This window comes from Sceloporus undulatus, chromosome 2 (assembly GCF_019175285.1).
Source record: "Sceloporus undulatus isolate JIND9_A2432 ecotype Alabama chromosome 2, SceUnd_v1.1, whole genome shotgun sequence".
NCBI lineage: Eukaryota > Metazoa > Chordata > Lepidosauria > Squamata > Phrynosomatidae > Sceloporus > Sceloporus undulatus.
The window spans coordinates 73,524,256-73,546,896 of NC_056523.1; the positions used below are offsets into that span (position 1 = coordinate 73,524,256).

The 22,641-nt window shown below is 38.2% G+C and overlaps 1 protein-coding gene across 1 annotated transcript in view; it reads right to left on the reverse strand.

Moving 5' to 3' along the window:
- The window catches only part of DOCK3 (dedicator of cytokinesis 3), a 294,107-nt gene that overhangs the window by 23,615 nt on the left and 247,851 nt on the right, over positions 1–22,641 (reverse strand). Inside the window, 7 exon segments of the mRNA XM_042447484.1 lie at positions 11,796–11,877; positions 14,233–14,368; positions 15,322–15,443; positions 16,925–17,041; positions 17,682–17,765; positions 20,531–20,710; positions 21,120–21,206. Coding sequence (XP_042303418.1) covers positions 11,796–11,877; positions 14,233–14,368; positions 15,322–15,443; positions 16,925–17,041; positions 17,682–17,765; positions 20,531–20,710; positions 21,120–21,206 — 808 coding nt within the window.

Sequence of the window (22,641 nt, forward strand, 5' to 3'; positions counted from 1 at the left end):
TAATGACAATGAGATAAAGCTAGGTCTTCATGAATTCTGCTACAGTCCGTTTTATCTCTTCCTAAAGTTGGAACTTATTTTTCCCATGCCAAGAGAAAAGACAAAATGCACTCTGGAGATTTTGCATTCTCATGTCCATGAACCCTGGAACCCAGTGGTGGTGGTGGAGCATCTCTGAAATAACCAGGCAAAATTAGACCACCAAGACTCCTATGCAGTTGAGCCTCCTATGAAATATCAATCACAAACGTACTAAATGATTACAGACTAAGGGCTCGTTCCCACTATACTTTAAAGTGAATTGCGGATTGGTTTATATGACTGTCATTCCCATTTGAAACCAGTTCCGATCGTACTGTGATCGGTTTCAATCATGATGAAGCAAGGCAACAAAAAAACACACAAACAAACAAACAAAACAAAACAAAACAAAACAAAACAAAACCTGCTCTTTTCTGACACTAGTTATTTGGTGGTTCTTTTGAAAGAATCAATTCCAGAGCATGTTCAACAAGTGGGAACGATGGATCTGAATCACAATCATTCTGGAGGTGAGAGACTAATGACAGAGTGGTGTTTACCATCCCACTTCAGTTTTTGGTAAATCCACCATTCCTCCCTTCTCTCAGCACTGCCATTGTGATTGTGGTGTGACCTATGAGTGCATTTTTTAAAAAAAATAAAATTAATAGAAGATTTGATTCATTGATTTTGCAACAACTTGCAAAGGCAAGTAGTTGCACAACCAGCAAATTGAATCTTTGATCAATTTATTTATTTTAAAAAAATCTATAAATGCCATGGAGCCCTTTCAGGTTTTTATCACTGTGCTCCTGAGCACCTCTTTTGGGGAAGCACCTTCTGAGTGATGCCCAGCCAAGAGGCCCTCTCCCCACCCAGCACCTGGGCTGCCGCTTGTGTCACTGATGATGCACAGATGATTGACATGCATTTTGAAGCAGTGCAAACTAGTGGGAACAACAATCATGCCAAAAAAAAAAACTGTGATCACAAGGACATAATGAAAAGACCCACTTTCATAGTGGGAACGACAGACCTTTTGGAGTCGATTCACCAACACAGAGCGAAGGCGAATCCCAAACCAGTTTAAATGTAAGTGGGAATGAGGCCTAAGAAATATTAGGACAGCTTTTGTTGCTGAGCCTTCTCAGGAAAGATAAAAGCTACTTGCAATGTATCCTATGTACACTTAATTGGGGGTACGCTATACTGAACACAGGGAGGGTACTTCTAAGAAAACACTGTGCTTGTGAAAGTCTACATATTTAAGGATATGCATAGGAAAAGTAATTTGTCCTCCCTCCGCAAGCACCTGTTGGCTTACACAATTTTTCTTATATTTTCAAATATAAGATTCTATTCTTCACTTATTTCCGTGTGTGTGTGTGTGTGTGTGTGTGTGTGCCTGTGCGCATGCACATATGCATTAATTGAAATGGGGACTGTGGCACTCTGAGTACAATAGGAGATGGTAAGGGAGGTTTTGCCTTTTCCATCTCTTTAATAAGCACCAGTTCTCTCTGTCATGGGAGGTAGGGGTAGTTTGAATAATTTGGCATTGGAGGTATTTTTCTTCAGCAAAAAAAATAAAGATAAAAAGTTCTGCAGTTTCTTATCCCATACAAATTGAAAAGAAAGATCCACAGGCCCCAAATACCATGCCAGAAAAGAGATGCATAGGTACCATTTTGGAACAACACTGTGTGCAATGTGTGCAATATATGCAAGACTAAGGAACAACTACTATACATGGGAAAAGAGAATCAACAAAAATTTCAAAACAGTGTGGAAGGACAGTCTGCTATGCTGCTGCCCAGACAGCCCACACAAAATTATATTGAGTGGAAAAAGTGATTGTGGAAGCCATGAGGCATCCTCAAATACCACCCACACCAAACTACATTTCTAATGGCATTGCCATCTCCGTAACAGAAGTGTACAGAGGATTTATTTTTATTATAATATATTGTTAAATATTACCAACTGTATTTTCAGAGCTGAGTTAAACTTTCAATAAAAATATGTTGCCAGACTATTCCTTTGGACTATAACTGCAACAGGCTCCCCCCCCCCCCAAAAAAAAACACAAACATGCTTAGTTTTATTACAAAACTTGTGGCTTGTGTTTTTATTTCCTCCCTGTTTTTCAGATGGCAAACATTAAGATACATGTGCTTTAGGTGACACAGTGGCAGCAGATTGCTGCTCTCTATTTAGTTTAGGGCATATTAACAACTTTGGTTGTACAAAACTAAGGAATTGATATCTTATGATTGAGTTATAACTTAAGTTATGATTGAAGCATTAAATGTTGCTAAGGTAGGATAATATTCATGTGAATATAAGTATTATTTAGTTTTATACCACCCCCTGATTTAATTTTTGCTATCACCTCACCCCAAAACATATTCTCCCCATGGCTTCAAAGTTTCCAGAACTTTTTATCTGTACATTAGTGTATGCTCTGACTTTTATACAAGTTTTGTTATAGCATGGTTTCTTCCAGACATTTAAGTTATTTTCTTTTTATTTAGCTGAATATGAAATTGTTGTAACAACCTGATTTTTTAAAATTAAATTGATTTTGCTCATCCTACAATGCCTGAGATTTGAGTGATAACATGAATATGAAAGATGTGTTCTTGCATCTATATAACTTAGGTTTTTGAGTAAGCCATTTTATTTCCTCCAGTAGTTGATCAAATTCCCAAGTGACATTTCTCTTCATTCAGAAGCAATGAATTACACTGAAGAATACTGAGTTTACTCCCTACTCACAGATGGACTAAAAAGATTTTAACTGGTTTGTTACTATGTAGTATGTCTAATGTGAACTTTCTTTGAATAAAATGCCTGTTGATCTAAAGGAGACTTCCATTACTGAAACTGGGCAGAGAAGAAGATAATTTCCTCAAATTTCACCGTCATCTTTCACCCCTGGGCCACTACTGTAGTGTTTCAGATATTTTTCAACCCTCTGGGCTATATTTAGGGGGCAAAGGGTGCTACAAAAGAGAGAGGGAAGTAGCAAGAATTTCCTCGTTTTGTTTTTATAGAAATGCCACATCAGTGCAATTCCCAGAATCCCCTAGCACTGAGCCAGGTCAGTTAAAGCGGTCTCAAACTGGATTATTTCTGCAGTGTGCTTTGGACCTAAGATGGTCTGTGTGGTTTATTATTCAGAAGTTCAAATTACACCACTCTATTTGAACACTGGAGTAAGAACTGGGGTTCCTAGACCTCTGATATAAAAGGGCCAGTCTAAATAGGGTAACAGAAGTTTATGGAGATATGTGCTAAGATGATCAGTCCTGTTCTATAGGTAGTGCATAGGAAGTGCATGCACACCCTCTCTCTGAAGGTCTTGCCTCTTTCTAAGTGTAAATGAACAGAGAGTCTGGGGAAACAGAGTAGATCAGAGGAGAATGAGTCTGAATACAAATGCAAGGGATTCCATTATTGATCAACTCAAAATTAATCTGAAAACAATTCAGAATAACTGCTTACTCTGCCTTCTAGTGAAGTCTAATCTTTGACTATGTATTAAGGTTTTATGAAAACAGAACTTACTTTTGCGAAAAATGATTCTGAAATAGAATCTTCCTCATTTGTCATTTAAATCAAACCAACTCTGTTCAAATTTCGGCTCCATTATGCAGATGCTAATATTAGGTTTGCTTGTTGTGTGGCCTCGTTCCACTCCTTTGGGCCTGTCTGTTTTGGGCCATAGTCCAATGGTCAAACTGCTATACCAGGTCAGCTCTTATATTAAAGCCTAAATCCAATTCCCATTCCTAACTAGAGTAGACCTAGTGAATAATCTCTGTTCTTATTAATTTCCCATTTATTCAATGGGTCTACCCTTAGTTAGGAGTAGCACGTAGATTTAGGCTTAAGGTTGCAATCTAGTACACAGTTACTTGGCAAGAAACACCACTGAATACAATGGGACTCATTAAGTAAACAGCAGATTGTGCTGGACATATTTATACCACTCATATCCTAAATAATTTGATTGTAGCACAAAAATAAATTGATTTTAGCTTTGCTGAAACCTTCTGAGAGCTAATTTTAAATACAAATCTTGGCATTTAAATGTTATTGTACAGTGCTGATTAAATAGCTGTGACTTGCTGTCAATGAAACGTAAAAAAGAGAACTCTGAATAGAGCAACAAAATGACCTGACAGCTCCCACTGTGAGCACACAGGAGGGAGCTGTCTTCAAAATGCACCAAACATATCCAAACAGAACCTTAAAGTATGTGCGCATGTGTCTGTGTGTGCATCTGTTTGTTTCAATTACTTCTAAGGCTTTTGCATTCTAACTCAAGGTTGAAAAATCTCGTATACATAATCTAACGAAAAAATATATACTGACTTTTTGGTATAAATTTAATACTTTTGGAAAAACATTGCTCCTTTGCACTTTATTATATTCATGCAACAAACACATCAGTGGAATGAAGCCTAAACTGTCCCTAGCCCTATTAGCAATACACTCCAGAAACAATGTGTTCTTCACAAATTCAAAACAGCAGTCAATTTGTGTATTTAAATTTAGGCAGCTAAAAAATTAAACTTTCGGAAACATGATTGATATTGTATCACAGCACTGATGGTAACTTTATTCTGGATTATTTTATCGTAATGCTGTGATTCAGAACCAACTGGTAGTTTTTTGAGCTCTGATGATCTGATTTGTAATCTAAACTCAGTTCTCAGACACATGGGTATGGCTACATATAAGATCAGCAATTGAGAAGTGAGTGTACTTAAGAAAAGAGAATGATGTGTGATTCTTGGATTTACAATATTTGCTAATACTGTGGGCCCTTGGTATCTGTGGGGGATCCATTCCGGATCCTCCTGCAGATACCCAAATCCCAGGGCTAGGTGCTGTGGCTTGTGTCTCAGGGCCCAGAGGAGACTCAAGCCCCAGCCCTGGCCCCCACTCCAGCTGACTGGGAGCCAGACTCTGCTCCCAAAAGCCAAACCAGGGCAGAGAGGGGAAAAAGGAGGGCAGGAAAGGAAGGAGGGAGGGAGGGAGGGAGGGAAAGAAAAGGAAGAGGAGGGAGGGAGGGACTTCTGTCCCCAGTGGTGGGGTGGCTGCATCCATGCTGCCATTGGGGACAATATGGGCTTGCCATCCACAGATGCTCAAATCTGCTGATGGCAAGTCTTCGGATAAGGAGGGCCCACAGGAAGATTAATTGGAGTGGCTTTGAAAAATGCAGGTACGTCTTGCTTATCCATGGAGCAGAGTCCCAAGATGTATCTTTGAGCCTATGTGAAAATATTTATTATAATGGAACTATATATATTTTACTTATTTAGTACATCATAATATTTCAGCATTGTGCTAATTAATTTCATTAATATTAAATATCATGGAGTTCTATTATAAATGACATAAAAATCTCAGCTATGTTATTCACTATTACTTTTATACTTTACAAGACAGCTATATACATTATGAGTGGGAGATTTTCTTACACATTCAAATTCTAGTTGGATCAACCATCACGGATCTCTGTTCGTGAAAACATCATGTATCTTGGAGATTTAGTTGGAAATCATGGCGCTGACTGAAATAAAACCAAACTGGAAAGGTCCAGCAACTGTCAGATTATTTTTCACTTCTAGCCTAGTCACCATCCAGTAAGTCAAGATTCTATGATAACTTCCAAAAATCACTGTAGAATCTACTGATGCTTAAATATGTTCCGTGAAACATGCTGGTAAAGTTGGTATATTTCATGACTGATGGGAGTCTAAGTATGCCATCACAAGCTGATAACTTTGCTGGCAAGCTGAACAGAAAGGCCAAGGACTGAATGAGTCATAGAGACCAATCTATCCTCTCACCTCTAGAGGTAGTCCCTCCAGGACAAAGATGAGGCACATTGGTGGGGGCAGTGTGGGGAAGCTTGCACTGCTGCCGCCCATGCTGTATCTGTTCTGTGGATAAATAGAGGGCTTCAGCCTCCAGTGTTGTCAATCCAGCACCTTTCATCAGCACTAAATTAAAAAGAATATGAATAAATATAAAAGGATTGAGGCACATTGGCAGAGCTTGGAATGTGAATGTTGCACTGCACCTTGCTTCAGCATCAATGCTTATCAATCTCTCATTTTCGTTGTATAAAGACCATTGAATCTACATAAATAAAAAAACCATGCTATTTTCAGCACCACAAGGCTTAGTTTATGTTAACCAATTTCATTCCACACTGAAGTTTTAAATTTTATTTTACCTGAAAATTAATAGAATTTCACGTTGTTTCTCATTTGTTTTAAGAAAACAGTCTGAGAATAAATAACAATATTTTGAAATTTAGCAGAAACAGTAGGGATAGAAATCATAAGAACATATGACAGTGTATGTTCAAGTACAATGTTAAAATCTCTTTTTTTGTCATTTCACATTGTGTTAGTTAACTCATGGATATCAGTTAGCAATCCTGTATGACATAGTGACTGATTTTTCATTAATATAAATCACCCCATTAGTTTCTAAGCATTAGACATATACATCTTAATTTATTTCATTCTTGCTTGTGAGAACTAAACCTTTCAAAACTTTTTCCCCTCCTGAATTGGATTATGAGAATATTTGCAATTTTTTTCTTTTCAGGACTGTAAAAAGAAAACTTCAAGAATTCCCCCCCCCTCCCGCCAGAACACTCTGCTGACAATATGTTGTTTTTACATAGAAAACACTGGGCTTTGCCCAAAATACAATGGGAGTAAATCCCATGGTGACTAACAATTTGTTTTGCACATCAAGACATCTTTTCTCATCAGTGAAGAGAAAATTTGTAAATATTCTTTTACATGTCTACCAAACAGCAGTGGTGATCACAGAAATGGAGCTCCCAGCAAGTGGAATGACAGCTAAGAAAGCTACACATTTGACAGCTGTGAAATGCTACAAGTATCAACATACTATATTATTCCTCCCCAAAATGCACACTTCATAGATTTCTCTAATGAGGTGACATACTGGAGCCTAAAGTAATATATACACATACCCATTTCCCCCTCATTTATTCCATTCCGTCTCATTTAATACATTTATTAAGCTTTGATTATAACTGCTTCCCACTAGAACCCAGTAGAACTACCTACACACAGTACCATGATTTGCACCTCAGTCTACCTGATACATTAAAAACTGCTATATCTATACTGCATGGCAAAAGTCTGAATGAATGAATGAATGGAATGATCAGAAAAAAAAGGCTCATTTAGAAAAGGAAAAGTTCTTATGACTGAGTGGGAAACATTACCCACTGGTGATAGAGCAGTTTGCTTGCAGTTATTGTTTTCTGGGTGCACACTGTACTGCAGTGGCATTGCCAGGCAATTAAAAGGCTTGTACCACAGTGGCACTGCCAGACAATTAAAAGGCTTGTGCTGTAGACCATAGACAGGACACAAACTGCATAGAATTCATATATACATGCAAATTGAGAAGTTAACAGAATTTATTTAAATTTCAAAAAAGGCTAAACCAGCCAATTAATTTCATATTTGATCAGATGAAAGAGAATAAATTCTTCAGTTAATGTGCAAACTGATGATGATAATCCCAAAGCAGTAGTTCTTCAGTTACAACTAGTTTGCAATGATATGAAAGAATATAATAAAGGAGAGCAGCTAGTAGACGTTTTCCTGAGATTGCCACCACACATGCATGCACACATCTCCTTAAATATGGCAGAGTTTGCACCAAAATTGAATATTAAAAATCTGACAGGACTAATCCAGAAGCAAGACAAGGGTAAACAGTGACCTGGGGGAGGGGAGTTGTACTCTATTAGTTTTCCACATCCCATCCACATCACATCTTGTTTCAAAATATGCACAATTTCACTTCCTACATCTGCTTCCCTTTACCACATGTACATAGCTTAACTTCAGAATGAAATAAATAAAATTGTACACAGTTCTGTGGGGAAGAGATTCATAATGCTAGATGGAAGGCTAGGAAGATGGGCAGAGGAGGAAGAGCATTAAAAAAAAAGGTGACACAGAAGTAGAATAGGAATGGAGACAGAGACTTGAAAGGAGGAACAAGAAGGTGAGGATCAGAGCGAGGAAGAATGGAGTATGGACAGAGCTGCATGAAGGAAGCAGTGGGATTCTGGAAAGAGAAAGGGAAAGAGGCTGCAGAATGTGAGGGAGGATAATTCTTTCTGCAGATTGTGGCACTGTTTCTCCATATGTTGTATAGGGATGGTTCAAAATACCATCAGGTCCATGTTTTGATACAACTTGCCAAATTTACACTCCCTAGACGAAAATGTGGAACAGAACGTAGCCAGAACCAAAAGCTACACTCCCCAGAGTGCTATCCTCACATTCTATCAATTCTATTCCACCAACAAAAATGTACATATTTAAAAATATGCACAAACATGCACTTTTGAAAAATACACATGACAAAGCTTTATCCAGTGGGATAAATGCATACATTGCTAAAATGTATATAAAAATACACCCATTTGGGGGGGGAAAAATAAGTACAACAGTGCACAAATTCTGGTGTGTGTTTTTTTTTTGGTGTCCTCTCCCACCAAGGAATAATTAAGAAATTAGTAAGAAAATTGATAAGAAAAAAATAGAGCAGCAATCTGATAACCTCCTTGGAAGGAGACTTGACAGAAGTACCTGTACATAATAGTAGGGCCCTATGATGTTCCCCTCAAATCTCAACACATATGCATGAAAATGCAAAGAGGAAGACCGAAACAGAGGTGATCAGGTAGCTCCATGTAAGTAATATTTCTCCAAGTGCCCCAATACAGAGCATACATACTAGTATCTATCTCTCTCACACTTACACATTAAAGGATCTAACAGATACACACCTGGGATACTTGGCAATTCCCCCCCCCCCCAAATTGTTTAAATTGGGGTGGTGAAATCATATTAATTATTTCTTTCATCCCTTGGCACTGACTAGGATGGCTGGAGCTGATAGGAATTGAAATTCAATAATATAGGGAAGGATGCATATTTCCCAGCTCAACATATTTCCCTTACTTTCTTTTCTTGAAGAAAAATACTACCATCCCATGAAATTAAACTTAGCAAAACCCTTTCCTTGACATCACTCAGTTTAATTGCCATGTGGAGATGGGGAGAAATGGGAGTAGGGGACAGCACAATATGTAATGAAGGAACAGTTAACTTTCCCTTCAGTAATGATACCCTGGTATACCAATTAAAATTAGCAAAAACACTCATTGGCACAAATGCCAAGTTTTTTCCCTATGCCTAATTACTATGAAATAAGGGACTAATTCAGGAGCACTGCAATATGCAATATTTCCTTGAAGCTGATTCTTGGGTAGCAATTTCTTTGAGAGGAAAAATGTCCTCCCATTGGCACCAACAGTTACTCAGGCCCTGGGGAATAGGGTTGGAGCTGGTGCTCCACAGACAGAGCACTAGCAATTCCCCTATTCAGCATGGAAGTATGTATGCATTTCCAAACAGTGTCACTGGACAATAAGAAGTTCCCAGCATTTGTGTGTTTACATTTCAGTATCTTTGCCTGGCAAGCAGATATTCTTTACAGGCTATGGAGAACTTCTTGACTCTTTTTCATTCATTCCTGGAAATTCTACCCTCTGCATTACATTAAAAGACTGGCACGATATATATGTGAGTTTGACAGAGAACAACAGTTAAAAGCAGGAGTACAACTACAAATTACATGTAGTTCTCTTATGATTCCCCTCAACTGCTAGGTAGGGCAGCAATGGGTATTTCCAAACTGAATAGAGGTCCAGTGGAAGGGAATTGTTTAAGTCTTTCCTTTCCATTCAATTATTTTTTTTAAATGCCTCTCTCCTCCAAAAATAAAAGATGTAGTCCCCTCCATCTAAGAAAAACAAAATGGAGGATGGCAATTTCAAGTGGATAAATGGCTGGAAAAGAGTTATTCTAGCTCCACACAACTCCATCACAGCTGGCTTGTTTGGCAAAACTTAAATATTCATGTGATTCCACCTTAAACACCTACAGTAGCCTTTTTCTTTCTGTGACTGTGATTCTACATTTAGCAGATCAATTCACTTCCTTGACTAGTAATGTTGCCTGTTTCATTGAACCCTTTCCTGTATTGTTATGTATTATTTATATGTATTATGCTATTATTTCTTAGATTGTATGCCATGGGCAGGTTTACTCTTATCTATTTTATTGTTTGTATGTACAGCGCTGTGCAAATCTACAACACTATATAAACAAAGCATAATAATAATAATAATAATGATGAAAAATGTAAAAAAAAACATGTCTAACATCTGGCTTTGACTATTGCTTCCAGTGCATAATACCATGATTAGTAAGTCAGGGTATCCCTGTGCCACATATTGGATGGAACAGTGTTAGGAACATACAAACATGTATCTGGCCCTCATGCATATGGATGTCCTTTTCAGATCCCACAGGGGTTAGTACTCCCTTCCTCCCTCTGCAGCACCCAAATCCCCTTCCCTCAACTTACCATAAAGTCCTTGAAGCTGCTTTGCACAGTTATTCCATGCTTTGGAAGACAGGATAGGAGAAGCATCTGGCTACCTCTCCATAGCCAGACACACAATGATGACATCAGTGGTGAGATGTGTGAAGGTCCTCTGAGGGGGTCTCAACACTTACATAATCACTGTGCAGCTAGCTACAGAGAGGGCTTCAAGAGCTTTCCAGTAAATTGAGGGAAGGTATATAGCTCTGCATAGCATAGGTCCACATGTGGATATTTATGTTATGCTGAAGAGATATTGGATTGAGGCCATTAATTCTTTCCAGAAGTGATCTGGTGCATATGAAGCTGCTATGTAATGTGGTGGAACACTGATTCATCTAATCCACCATTTCCTATTTTGACTGGCAGCAGCTCTCTAGAGTTTTAAGCGCCAGTACTTTCCCTTCCTGAAACCTAACAATTAAAAAAACCTGCAAAAATTAGATGTGATATAGGTTTAACTTGGTGTATTTGCATGCAAAGCGTGTGTTCCTGCACTTAGCTGTAATTGCTCTCATTGTCTCATTGCTACTATGTATACTTTGACTTTCATGGAACAGACTCAAAACATCCAGAGGGTGCAGTCTTGTGGCTTTGTAGCATAAACAAACTGACAGCATTCATTTTTAGGGACTCTAGACAAAAATGTGGCATCCATTCATAGATGGACCACTGCTGAAAAATAATCCTTAGGATTTCTGAATAAACCATTAGTACAGTATAGCTACCTTTATACATCAGGAAGACTGAATAGTGAAAGGTATTTCAGGTCTTTTTTCCTCTCCTGTTGCTCGTTTGTAATAAAGATTAAATGATGACTTTTGTATTCTTTAACATAAGTTCTCAGTTTTCACACTAGAAATTCCACTTTTTTCTTGATGTAGGCATGCCTGATATTTACTCTTGTCATGTCATCATTATTTTCAGTATTATGTCCCAAATTACAAAAGAAATGAAAGTAATTAATTCCCCTATTTGCATTTGTGAGTAGATAGGCTCAACTTTGGGGAGAACCCCACTGGAAACACAGTTATATTTCCTTAGAAAATATTTTACAACAGGCCAAAGTGTTCTGAAAGATGACAGCATACTTTGGAGAGTAGTCAAAGATATGTTTTAGAATTCATCATTCTAATAATAACACTATTGCTCACTTAATAAGAAGCATGTCAACAATATCTCAGCCATTTGTAGAAGTCTATGCACTGAATCTATTCCAAGCATCTCATTCTTACCTCGTGCACTAGGAGGTGCAGAATTAATCATCTGGGATGGTGCAGAATGGGTAGAGCTGAGGCTTGAAGTGGAAGGACTTGCCTGTGAACAAGACCAAACATACACTGGCGATTAAATTTGAATGCTTAGCATTAATGAAGACTTGATACAAATCAACATTGATATAATCAAGGTCAAAGTCCAAGGGTTTTAGGCTTAGGTTTAAACATTTGCTTGCTTTTTATTAGATTATTTTCTAGGTTCATATAATTTGTACCATAGGTGCCAAATCACAGTTGTTAACTGAACACAGTTTTTCTCCTCTTTCCTCTCTTGAAGAAATGTAGAACCAGTCTGTATTCTTGAAATTTTCTTCTTCCATTGATAATATGATCCCTTAAATCTGCACTATTATCCTGCATTAATAATGAATTGTGTAGCTGAATCTATTCTGGTATTTTGGGCACTGGTTGACTATTTGCCATTACACATGTTAGGAATGACAGAAAAGAATCTTGAGAAGGCATATTCCTTGTTTGGTCTGCTTCTTGTCTTGCCTGCTCCTGCCCTGCAACTTGCAGCTGTTGCTCAAACTGTGCTCATGTCTCTCTCTGTCCCTTTTTTTGCTGGGAGATGCTGATTGGGCTAGCTCATCCCCACTTTGAGGAATGATAACTTTCAATATGGCAAACTGAAATTAGGTTTGCTGTTTGTTTACATTAAACTGCAGAGGACCTGACCTTTTATTTGCAGATTACTCCTTTCCCCCCATTTTTAGCCCTCTTTCTAGATTTGTTCACTTTTTAAAGGGCTGGTGCCTCCCTGTCCAGTTTTTGGATGTGGCTGGAACCTTTTATTTTATTTTTTTAGTAATTTTTGGGAAGAGAATTCTGAATCACTGTTGCTTTTGGTTATAAAAGTTATTTTCAAAGATTTTTCTGGTAACACCTCAGAGAAACACTGATATGTGGTCATCTGGATTTCATTAATTATCTCTGGCCATGATCCACTGAGGTGCAATCAGCACTGTCATTTCAACAGCTTGCCTCTCCACAGCTGTTTTTCTCCTCTTCTCTAATAAAGGCCCAGTACACACTGCCAGGATGCAACATCCCGGCAGTGATAGTAGGGCTTGGGACCACACATCAACTGCACGGTCCCAAGCCCGACTACGTGTGGATGGTGCAATTACAGCACTGCCCCACACACACTGAGGGCATGTGCATGATATGTGGACATCACAGCACCCACACGTCATGCAAAGAAAGAGACACTGTAAGGGCAGCCCTTATGACATCCCAAAAACGAGCTGTTCTTGGCGGCTCCTTTTTTGGTCTGCAGCATTGCTGGGCGGTTTGGTTGCTATGGTAAGGCTGTGGACCAAAAACAGGTGCTTACAGACCGCCCTGAAAGGGGTGGTCTGTACTGCCCCGATATTAAAGATCCAGAATTTCCCTCTTCTTCCTTTACCTTTTTTCTTTTCTTCTGAATCTCTTTCATTTCTGAATCTAGTCTTATCAAGTTTTGATAGTGAAGGCTGAAAATTAAAACCTAAGTGAAGGAGCAGGATTCAAATGTATTAATTGAAAAGAAACTAAGGCTTTGAGACTCCTACAGTGTTTGATGGCATGAGGGAAATAACCAACTTTGCTGACTGCTTATCAGGACCATCCAGAGGAAGATCTTATTTAACCTACAGTTATCCGGAATGTTCTACCCATCAATGCTTCACTGATAAAAACTGAGAAATGTGGCCAACCAACATCAAAGTATGGTCAAGGTGGCAGAAGGTATTAAAGAGGAAGAGAGAAGATAAGCTTGGAGAGACTGAAACACTTTGCAGCCTCAGGGGAAAGGCGAGATTCTACTACATTCTATCCACTTCCTACATTAAGGGGCTATGCAGACCAGCCATTAAAGCCAGCCTGGGGGCGGAGTTGGGGCATGGCATCCATACGACGCACACCGACTCCGCTCCCATGGCAGTGTGTTGCCATACACGGCTCCCCACGGCATGCAGCATCACAGCACTCCTCTGACACTACATCCACATGATGCATCACCAAAGGATTACCTTAAAGCCGTGGTGCCATGGGTATTGTGCCCTTTCCAGGACGCAAAAAGGAGCAGCTTTTTGTGGCTCCTTTTTGCACCCTGGAAAGGCCAGATAGTTGCTGTGGCCCCAATCTGGTGCAGATGGGGTGGTCTGCACAGACTGTAAGTCAATTTAATACAAACTACTTTGGCACTTTAAGATCAGTTTGTAGACACTGAAGTAAGCAAGGAATGACGGGGAAAGTGGGAGGAGGAGAGAGAAACTGGGACATTTTAAAAGTAGCTGAAAAAGTTGGATGACAGAAGATTAATTGGGACTGCCCTTGCCAAATCTGGACAGTTGGAGAGTATAGAATGTTGCATATTTTTCTGTAATTGACTTTTGTTATATGACAGCTTTACCTGCATATGGTACATTTCCTCTCCTGTTTCTCCAACAGAACTGTCTGTAAGTATAACCAGATTTCCTGTTTCACTTGATGTATGGGAAGAAAGAGATGATGATGAGTGTCGCACTGTCCCCAGCATATTCAGTGGGCTATAGAGAACACAGAATAAAAAGATAAAGTAATACTTTCTCTTTGTTTTAGTCAGCAAACTTATAAATTAAACATGTACAAAAAAAACCCTGCATTTCATTTAATTTTTTGTATATTTTCAGTTACTCTCAAATATGTTAAAGATATTCAAAATCTGACCAAATATTAAGTTAGCTGTCAAGAGGCTTCTGCCCTCCAGAGGCGAGGCTTCTGGGGTGGGACTTCTCCCCCTCCCCCGCCATTTCCCTAGCCTCCAACTGTCTCTGAGAGATAGCTAGACGCTGGGGAAGGTTCAGGAGGGGGGCCATGGGTGTGCACTGTTGCTCCATCTCCTCCTGCCCTTCCCCCAGCTTCCAGCTGTCTCTGAGAGACAGCTGGGGGTCAAACAGGGCCTGTGGGGGGGAAGAGGGGAAATGGGCACGCACCTGTTCCTCCTCCTCCCAGACCCTTCCTGACCCAGAGCTGTCTCTCCAATGCCTATCTCTACTCTAAATAGAATGTTTACATGTTCACTACATCTTAATAGAAAGAAGGCTGCTTCTACAACAAACATTTTGTTAGAATTAAAAAGAGAAAAAGCTCTACTGAACATCAGTAAGAATTGATGTTGTAACTACAAGAACATCAAGCAAAATCATCCCAATCCCAATCAACTATCTAAACCTGTCAGATTGCAAGCTAGTCTATACGTCATTACAAAAAAAATGAAAACTTCAGAATATGAGCTGTCCACATGGAATGTCCACAGATATTCAGCAAAAAACAATGTAAAACCACCACCCGAGTACAAAGAATTAATTACTAAATTTAAAGTAAAATACTGGGTTACATTATTCCTATAACTTTAACCACCATCTGTATCCAGCAGCAAAATGAGTTACTCCACCATAGACTGCATCAGAAAAGGTGGTAGGCAAATTATTCATTATGAAGAGATGTTTTAAAAAAATACCTGTGTCGATGTACTAATTTGATGCTCTCTGGACTCATAGGGCTATGTGATACGAGCATATTGCCACGTGGTGTGCTGGTACCTGAGCAGGCTGGGCTTAGCTTATCCAAAGTAGGCAATTCCTGCAACAGATATTAAGTGCTAGATGCTCATTGGGATATGGAAGGAAATATAAACATTGTTTATGAAATCAGCATTGCATGCAAGTATATTTGTAAAAATGATCTTAAAACTGGACCCTTTCCTCTTTTTGAAGTCAGCCTGAAGTTCAAGATTCCCCCATATTTGGGGGAATGTCAGAATCTGAGAAAGAGCAATATTTCATCTGGTTCCAGCATCAATGACTCCACATGAGATACAGATGAAGAGATACTTATCATAAATTGAAAAACAACAGAAATAACAACTTTTCTTTCTTCTGAATGGCTCTTATTTTTTTAGCGCTGAATTTCAAAGGACCAGGATATGAAAACAGGACTAATGAGGAAACACATGATACAGAGGAGTAATTAGTCCTCTGTTTTCTGTTTTACATGTTGACAAATAATTAAAATGTAATTTAGTAGTTCATTCTCTACATCATACAATATAATTTCCTTCCATACATTATTATTTGCCAGGAATTCATTGGTCTTAATTAATAATCAGCCATTAATACTCGGACAAGAACATATAGGGCAATTAGTTGAGAATATTCTCCAATTTAGGAAGTGCTAAGTTTACATGGCAAGTCTGGATGCAAGCCTTCATATAATACAGATTTCCATTACTGCATAATTTATCTCTGCTCTTCTATTATAAGGTTAAAAGCACAATTTTATTTATAACCCCTTTTATAGAACATTCTAGCTCAAGGCAGAACTACGTATTAAGCACTGTACTGTGATTCTTTTGAGGAATTAAAATACCCAAAATAGAATACAGCTGCTGAGGCAGAAAAAAGAAAAGAAAAACTAGAGGTGCTTTTAGGTGGACAGCTCCAAGAGCCACCAATTAGAAGACACTACGCAGCTTTTTCACAGTTGTTACTTAATGGATTTTTTGTGTGTGTGTGAAAAGAAAGAAGATGGACAAAGTGCTTAAGAAACCTAGAAGGGTTATAAGGAACAGATGACATCATATGGCCTGCAACATTCTATGAAGCAGGCAAGGCAATTTTGTAATAAAAGCATTGTCTAGAAGGATTGTTGCTCAGTGATTTCTTCCCCCTTTCATTCTGTCACATTTTCCCAGTGAAAATCACCTCCCCTGAGAACCTTGATAGTATTTCTTCTTGAAGGTACAAGTTACTATATTCTGGGTTGTTGTTGTTTTAACCCACTAATGATGGCTCACATTTAATGTGAAGTCCTAGTCCTGAGGATTCATTTTTTGCCCCCCACCCCACCCGGCTGATGTGAGATACAAATTACATGTATGGGGCTAAAAAAAGGAGAAATTCAGTTGTTCCTCCAGAACTTTCTAAATATCTGATTCCTTACAGATAATTTATTAAATACATATTAATCTCATTTCATTTTCTATGGATATGCCATAAAGAGTTTAAAATAATGTTGTGAGCTGTTAAAAACAATAACAACCCAAATTTTGATTATCAACTTACATGGTATAAACTGGATCGCATCATCTGGAATTGATCTATCAGCTTCTTATGCAGTGGACGCATCTCTGGATGGACAAACTTCTCATGCACTGCCAGACCTACTCCTAGGATATGTACCTATTAAAAAAGCAAAATCAAAGCTTATATATTCAGCTTTTAAAAGGTATAAATAATGCTCCACATTCATGGTTTCTAAATATATGTAATTCAGTTTCCAATATTATTTTTATTTCCTTGTTATGTAATATATAAATTATTCCACATCAAAAGATAAAGAATAGTGTACAAGAAGTCAAAGCACAAATAATAATAGAATACAACAAATATATTTTAAAAAGTTTCTGGAATTTTATTTTCAGTCAATGCTTGCCTAAAAACAAAAGTATGCAGCAGACACCAAGACAGAACGATGTCTTCTTGTTGGAAAGGCATTCTATAAGATGAGTACAAATACAATGAAAATCCTACTCTTGGTGATGTTCAGGCAGATCTCTGATCTGTGTGAAATCATCAGAAGTGCCTCTTTTGAAACCTATGTGTTGCATTGTCTGATATTTGCTTATTTGTTGTGTTGGTGAAAAAAATTAGAAAAGGCTATCATAATGTTAAGCTTTAAAATAAAATGGCATGCAGATGGCAATACAGTTAAGCTTTAAAAGAAAATGGCATGCAGATAGCAATACAGCATGCAGATGCCCAACAGCATATACTGTTGAGGAAATAATATTCTTTATTCTTCTTTAAAATACAGGGATACCTGTTCGTGCATCAGCTCTTTCAGCTGTGTGATTTTTTCTGCATCTCCTGGGTGAGTCGTGATATATTCTCTGTCAAAAAAGGCCTGGGGAAGAAAGACAATTCTTTTATTTAGTAACTCAGTAAAGCGATTAATAACCACATGAAACTATAAGGCCTTAATAGTAGTCTTACTACACAGGGAAACATCAAAACACCATTATTTTCTACGCACACTTGAAGCACCACAGCTTTAATTGCTTAGGTAATAAATTTTGAGCCCTAGGACCCACTGAAGCCACAGTATCAAACACATTTAAACAATTTTACCATATATTGTTTTCTTTTACTTCCCCTCTCTCCCCAGGTCATATTTTACCTTCACCTTTTCTTATATTAAAAAAGTTCACAATAGGAAACAATTTTTTTTAAAAAAAAGAAAAACAAAATAAAGGTGATGTTACTGGTCCCTAGCTACATTATTCATTTGTGGGCCCAAAATCCATCTTAAAGAGCAGAGGCATTTCCTTCTTAGACATAGCAATTGCTGTAGGGTACTGATCTAAAGCACCAGATCCTGTCTGATTCTGGAAGCTAAACAGGATCAGCTCTTGTTAGTACTTGGATGGGACATCATCAATGAATGTTAGTTGCTGTAGGCTATATTTCAGAGGAAGAAACTGGCAAAACCACATCTGAGTATTTCATATCTAAAAAAACCTATGAAATCCATGTGGTTGTCAAAAGTTGACAGGTGACTTGAAGGGACATATTGCTGGACATTCTTTTCCCAAGATCAGAGAGATAATGAATTTGATGTAAATTCTCATGACAATGCTAAGCATTATAACCACATTATTTTTTCAGACCTTGTCCTGAATTTTTCAGAGCTTTTCTTGTTTTCCTAGCTATGGGAAATAAGAAACCTTAGAAATTAATACAAAAAGGATGGAAAGTCTATCTTAGGATTCTTTGACAGGCACAGACAACCCTGAAATGTAGGTCAAATTTGAATGTGTTGTTATCAATGTAGATCTTTAACTAGTACCTGGCCAATGAAGCCTTAAGGCCATGGCTACTGTATATATTAATGTATAAGTCTAGAAATTCTAGTTAAAATATTGACCCAAAAAACCTGGGTCAACATCCATGAGTCAAAAAAGGAACCACCTCCTTTCTCTGAGTAGAGTGTCAAAAAGCAAGTGCTTAGTCCAGCCCAGGAGCACCTAAAAGAAGCACTGACCCCCTCTGCTATCTCACAGTGGCGTTACTTTTGACCTTTTTGAATACCTGGATTGAAAAAGCACAAACAGATACCTGCTGGCATTTTTAAAGTTTTTTGGCATTATTTTCATAGCTTTGTTACATGCCTCTATATTTTATCCTTGACTTAGCCACGGGTGATAACAAAATCCATAATTTAGGCCCTAAACATGCCCTTAACTTATACATGAAGTGAATTTATAGTCAAGTATATATGGTATGTTAAAAATTAGTGAGACCAAAGACAATTCTTCAGCAGTTGTCACCATCCCCCCTCCATCCTAACACATATTTTAGAACATACGCATAGCATTAGCAAGGAAATCAGCATCACTTTGTGATTAGCAAAAGAAATGTACTCTACGCAACACTATTTAGTTTTGTGTTACACAAGTTCAACCAGAAGTACGGCTTTCTAAACAAAAGCATTATTTCCATAAGTACCCCAAGAATTTTACACCATGACTACTTGTCTAACTAAGCAGAAATCCTCCAAATCATTGTAACTGTTTAGGTCAGAATGTTGATCTTTGTGGGGGTTGTATCAGTGGGAGAAATTGGCATGTGTGTATGAGCTGTTTATAGACAGCCAGCATGCCTTTGAAAAAGTTACATTACTGAATATAGAATAAGTATAGAACAACACCTAGGCAACTGAACCCTTCACCTTCTCAATAAGCATCCCAGAGATAAGGAGTTCCCAGCTATAACGTAATTAAAACTTAACTTTTAAATTTATTTGGGCTGTTAGTTCCCTCTCCTTTCCCATGTTGTTTCCAATCCAGGGAGAAAGGGAGAGGCCCTTTATTTAACTATTCTGACAACTTTCTGAAGGATCAGAGCATGTTTAAAAGTTCCATTTGTGCCACCTATTCTTTACCTTACCCCAGCAAGGGGGTATAAATGGGCCTGAGAATTTTTGAGGCTTCTGGGGTAATTCACCCTGGATTGGAATCTTCCACAGAAGATAGAATATAGTGATAAGCTTTTCTTTTTATAATCCATCCTTTGTGCCACAAATCATTATTATATCCAATCAAATCTTCTTTTGTGTGAGTGGCTTCAGCTGATCATAATTATTTGGTTTAATTATTTGGTTTAGTTTCAAGTGGATCAAAACAAAATTCAGATAATATCTAAGTTTAATTTGAATTATTTCAACCATTATAAAAATCTGACACCATTTCCTGTGTTGTTATACCTAAATATTCAACAGAGCTGGAAAAATGATATTGTAAAGCAGCAGTTCTCAACCTGTGGGTCGTGACCCCTTTGGGGGTCGAAGGACCCTTTCACAGGAGTCGCCCTCCATGATCCAAGCATGGCAGGGGAGGTAGAAGGAGCCGTTGGAGCTCTCTCCCGACCCCTCTGATGCTTGGATAAACTATTCCAGGTATTCGAGGGATCAGGACAGACTTTGCAAATAATCAAATTTGTGAATTCCAAGTTCACAAATTAGGAGGGAGGATTGTATTGTCTTAGGAACCGAGATGAAAATAATTTTATGGCTGGGGATCACCACAACATGAGGAACTATATTAAAGGGTCATGGCATTAGGAAGGTTGAGAACCACAGTTGTAAAGAGATGATGACGAACATCAGTTTACCTCCTGATAGCGTGCTATACCACCATTCACAGCTGCATCAATAACTCCATTCAGGCACATACTCAGTAGATTGATGTTTCCATGCATTTGTTTGTGTTGGTACTGGCTTATCAGTGTCCTCAGTTCCTGGTTTTTGTTCTCCACTACTTGAATGGCATTTTCCAAAGGGCTTACTTCAACCTATAAGACCAACAGAATGTATTTCAGTACTATACTGATTCTTGAACTATCACTTTCCTATTTAATTAATTTTGGTTTCTTGAAGAAGTCTCACTTACCTTTCATCTGAAATATACCAGTGATTTGTAGCATGTTTATTTAAGGCAGTGTATCAACCATGAAACTTAGCTTGCTAATCACAACAGATATCATACTGGCTGTGAATGCATGACATCCAGTATGATTCTTATGATGACGTTTGCAATCGGAAGTTAAGTTATAACATCAGGTTATATGAAAGCTAAACCACATTTTAAAAATTCTATTTTAAACTGTGGAGCCCCAACTGGCAGAAAATTGATCACTCTTTTCCTTTAGTTATCTATTTTGCTATACATTTACTGCTGAAGTAATAAGTATAACATATTACCAGTTCTCTTCTTTCTACTTCAAACCACCGAGAGATCCCAGGTAAACTGTGTGTCAGGGTTAGAGTGGTGCGTTCAATCCACAGGCTCTACAAAAGAGAAAAAAATATGAAGAAAATGGGAAGTCCAGTGTTTTAAACTTGATAAGCCATACCCTTTGGGACAGTGGCAGAGGCCATGAATGTTACAACCAACCAGTTGGATCATCCCAAGTAATAATTTAGTATAGCATCCTGTATTCCGCAGTGGTTAACAAGAGGCTGTTTCATTTTCTGTGGATAAGAAGAGCTCTCTGAGTGGTCACCTATGAATTTACAGATTTAGGTTGTTCTGTGTTTGCACAGATTATTCAGAATCTTAAACCTTTTGTGTTTCTGATATAGGATATATACAAGTTCAGCTTCTGCTTCATCTGCTGGCAGCTATGGTGCCCTTTCTATAGTGCAAAAAGGCCAGATCAGGGCTGCGGCATGTAGTTGCTGTGGCCCTGATCTGGCACTGAAAGGGGCGGCCTGTTCAGCTCCGTACTTTCTTTAGATTCTCCTACATCTACTCCCCACTCACCAATTTAATTAGGAGATCCTCAACTATAGTGTTATGAGACAGTGACAGACGAGACAGTTATTCATCATCTGGTAATGTCCCATTTAGGCTATGATAAAGAATACAGAACTATCCTTGAAGATGGCTCAGAAGCTTCATGTAGTAAAGAACACAACTGCTAGAGTACTAACAGGAGAAAAAATAGAGATATTAATAAGATGCCTGCTGCCCATACAGACCTGGCCATATGCTAAGATCATCTGCTGATATTTTCTCTGTGTTCTCTTGCCATGAAAAGTGGGGAAAGTGACCAAACTGCTTTCAGTGCAATGGTGCTGGCTTCTGTGTCTTATTATTTCTTCCTTCCCGTGAACCCCTTCACACTCTGTATTCCAGTTGTTTACCAGAGTTGTGGCAGAGATTCTCTTTGTTTCTTCTGTATACCAGCTGCTCAGCTTATCAGTTGTAGTGATCACATTGAGACCCCTGACTGCCCTCTTACCATACATATAACAACATCCATCCATCCATCCATCACAGCATAAATGAATGTTATAGAGATAGGCCTAAATCTTGGTTAGTCCCAATGAGAGTAAAGCTGTTGAATTATTTAGCTATGTGTTGACTCCCCATTCAACAATTGCTTTCCACATAGATAAGGGGACATTCCTTTTAAAATTATTTACCATTAATACTTAACAATGGTATATATCAAAACATTTGAGGTATATTAATAAGCATACTATGGATACTTATTTGCATATGAGGTAGGACTGTTCATGCATCTCAGAGTTTTGCGATTATATTTTTGGGGAGATAAGTAAAAATATCAATCAAAATGAAATTGCTCATCCAGCTTTACTTGCTTGTTTTATGGATGATGGGAAACAGCTACTACATACAGATGTAATTGCTTTTCTCTGACAGCATGAGTAGAAATTGCACATAACTGGAAAAGTTCAGTACATTTCTCTATAGCTA